This window comes from Manis pentadactyla, chromosome 3, assembly GCF_030020395.1.
Source record: "Manis pentadactyla isolate mManPen7 chromosome 3, mManPen7.hap1, whole genome shotgun sequence".
NCBI lineage: Eukaryota > Metazoa > Chordata > Mammalia > Pholidota > Manidae > Manis > Manis pentadactyla.
Genome location: NC_080021.1, coordinates 80,118,721 through 80,121,326, shown reverse-complemented (window position 1 = coordinate 80,121,326; position 2,606 = coordinate 80,118,721). Strand labels below are relative to the sequence as shown.

General features: G+C 45.2%; 1 protein-coding gene across 1 annotated transcript; it reads left to right on the top strand.

The window, feature by feature from the left end:
- Positions 1–345: 345 nt before the first annotated feature.
- Positions 346–1,425, top strand: MOS (MOS proto-oncogene, serine/threonine kinase). The gene has a single exon (XM_036878884.2). The coding sequence runs from the start codon at positions 346–348 to the stop codon at positions 1,423–1,425; it is 1,080 nt and encodes a 359-aa protein (XP_036734779.2).
- The last annotated feature ends 1,181 nt before the right edge of the window (positions 1,426–2,606 follow it).

The following is a 2,606-nucleotide window of genomic DNA, read 5'->3' as shown; positions in this document are numbered from 1 at the left end:
TTTTATTATAATTAAAGAAATAGTGTATTAGAGAGATGAGTCCCAGGGCCGCTCGGAGCTGTTCATCCGGTGAACTCTGAGAGAGCTTGTTTTTATAAGAATTCGTTGTGTTGAAGAGAAATGCCTTTATCTGAAGGGGATTTATTGGGCTTCATTCCAATTGTTTTCCCCATCTGATAAAAGCCCTTGCTGAGTACACAGCACAGATGTGGCTCATTTGGGGGAAATGAAGAGGAGAAAAAGCTAGGGTGGGGCAAGGAGAACTCAGTCAACGATGCCTCCGATCTTGGAGGGTTCTTTCCTTGTCACTTACCTGAGCCGCTCTGGTGCCCGCATTGAAGGGCAATGCCCTCACCCCTGCCGCGGCGCCCCCACCTCACTGGCGACTTCTCCCCGTCGGTGGACTCGCGGCCCTGCAGCAGCCCCTCGGAACTCCTGGGGAAGGCAAGGAAGCTGTCCCTGGGCGGCACGCCTCCCAGGGCCCCGCGGCTGCCACCCCGGCTGGCCTGGTGTTCCATTGACTGGGAACAGGTGTGCCTACTGCAGAGGCTGGGAACCGGGGGCTTTGGCTCCGTGTACAAGGCGACTTACCACGGCGTTCCAGTGGCTATAAAGCAAGTGAACAAGTGCACCAAGAACCGGCTGGCTTCCCAGCGCAGTTTCTGGGCTGAGCTCAACATCGCAAGGCTTCGCCATGCCAACATCGTGCGGGTTGTGGCTGCCAGCACGTGCACGCCTGCAGGCTTCAACAGTCTAGGCACCATAATCATGGAGTTTGGTGGCAATGTCACCTTACACCAAGTCATATATGGTGCTGCCAGCTGCCCCGAGGAGGCGCAGGTGGAGGTGGCGAAGCCTGCCTGCTGTGCTGCCGAGCAATTAAATTTGGGGAAGTGTCTGAAATATTCCCTAGATGTTGTGAATGGCCTGCTTTTCCTTCACTCACAAAGTATTGTGCACTTGGACCTGAAGCCGGCTAACATTTTGATCAGTGAGCAGGATGTCTGCAAAATTGGTGACTTTGGTTGCTCCGAGAAGCTGGAAGATCTGCTCTGCTCCCAGACTCCTCCTTACCCCCTAGGCGGCACCTACACCCACCGAGCTCCAGAGCTCCTGAAAGGAGAGATCGTAACGCCCAAAGCCGACATCTATTCTTTTGCCATCACCCTCTGGCAAATGACTACCAAGGAGTTGCCCTACTCAGGGGAGCGTCAGTACGTGCTCTACGCTGTAGTGGCCTATAATCTGCGACCGTCTCTTTCAGCAGCTGTCTTCACAGACTCCATTCCCGGGAAAAGACTTGAGAAGATCATCCAGGGCTGCTGGAGGGCCAGTGCTGTACAGCGGCCGAGTGCAGAACTCCTTCTGGTTGACCTTGACTCTTTAAGAGCTGATTTGGCTGACTCTAAACCTGCATCAAGATAAACTTTGGTCTTTGTTTCTATTCATTTTTGAAGAAGTGAATGTGTAGAAGGAAAAAAAAAACATATTTGTAGGATAGATTTTTAGAAAATAAAGTTACTAAAAACTCTTTTAGTCTCAAATGTTTTTTCTATGACAAACAGCAGAGCTGTAAACTAGTGGTCATCTTAATACTGTAACTAACATTCTTTTACGGTTATACGCTTTGCTTTTACAGCTTGTGTGCTTACTGTAACAGTCCCATAGTAGTCCATTTACTTAAATTTGTTATTGATGAAATCAATTTGTCTAAACTGAACTGAATTGTAAAATGCCAAAATTTTCTATAAATTCAATAATATGTTCCATACCCAGCACCTAACTCTAAACTATTAACAGTCTGCTTGCGCCCATACCAAATAAGTAAAAACTTCTTGTGAAAATGATTTTTTTCCTGCTCCTCCCCCCTTCCAAAATATTCATATTTACCATGACCTTCATACAGAAAACACAAATTGAGGTAAATTTATTTTTCAAGGAATAATATCTTAAATGATTTCTTGTGATATTTTGAACTCATGCCTGCCATGAGTAGAAAAATTTTGCTAAAATGCCTCAAAACTGGATCTCTTTTCCCTGCTATTTGGACTCAGAAGTCAATGACAAAGATTATGAGATGTGAGGAAAAAAATAACAGTGAGGAACAGTAATGTTTAACATTTGGATGGAGGTGAGCAGACAAGTAGAATCAGATGGCCAGTTCTAGAAATCAAGGCAATGGCTGCTGGTACACAAGATTTAAAAGAATGAGATGACTGGATATCGTCATTATAAAAAGACTGACAACACTGACTTCTATCTAGCAACAGCAATTTCCACGAGTGATGGAGGGCAAGGCCATTACAATGAACTAGACATCTATGGCAAAGGCTTGATGAGAAGCTGAGTTTGGTCTGTTAAGGAAGAAAAAAGAAGCAGAAACCTTTAAAAAGGGTAAAGGTACACAGAAATGTTTTGGATTTTTGGTTCAGTTGAGTTTTAGGATGAAGGGAGCGAATTTATTTGTTAGAGAAGCAAGAGGAGACAAAGGTAACTGATAAAGTTTAAAAAACTGTGGAGGAAATCAAATGTAGTACCTAGGGATAGAGATTGTAACCATGGAGAGAAAATGCATTTCTTCCTGGGCCGTGTGCAAAAAAGCCTGG

What these genes read in the sequence shown, in the direction of transcription:
- MOS (XM_036878884.2), top strand. Translation starts at nt 346, where the DNA reads ATGCCCTCACCCCTGCCGCGGCGCCCCCACCTCACTGGCGACTTCTCC.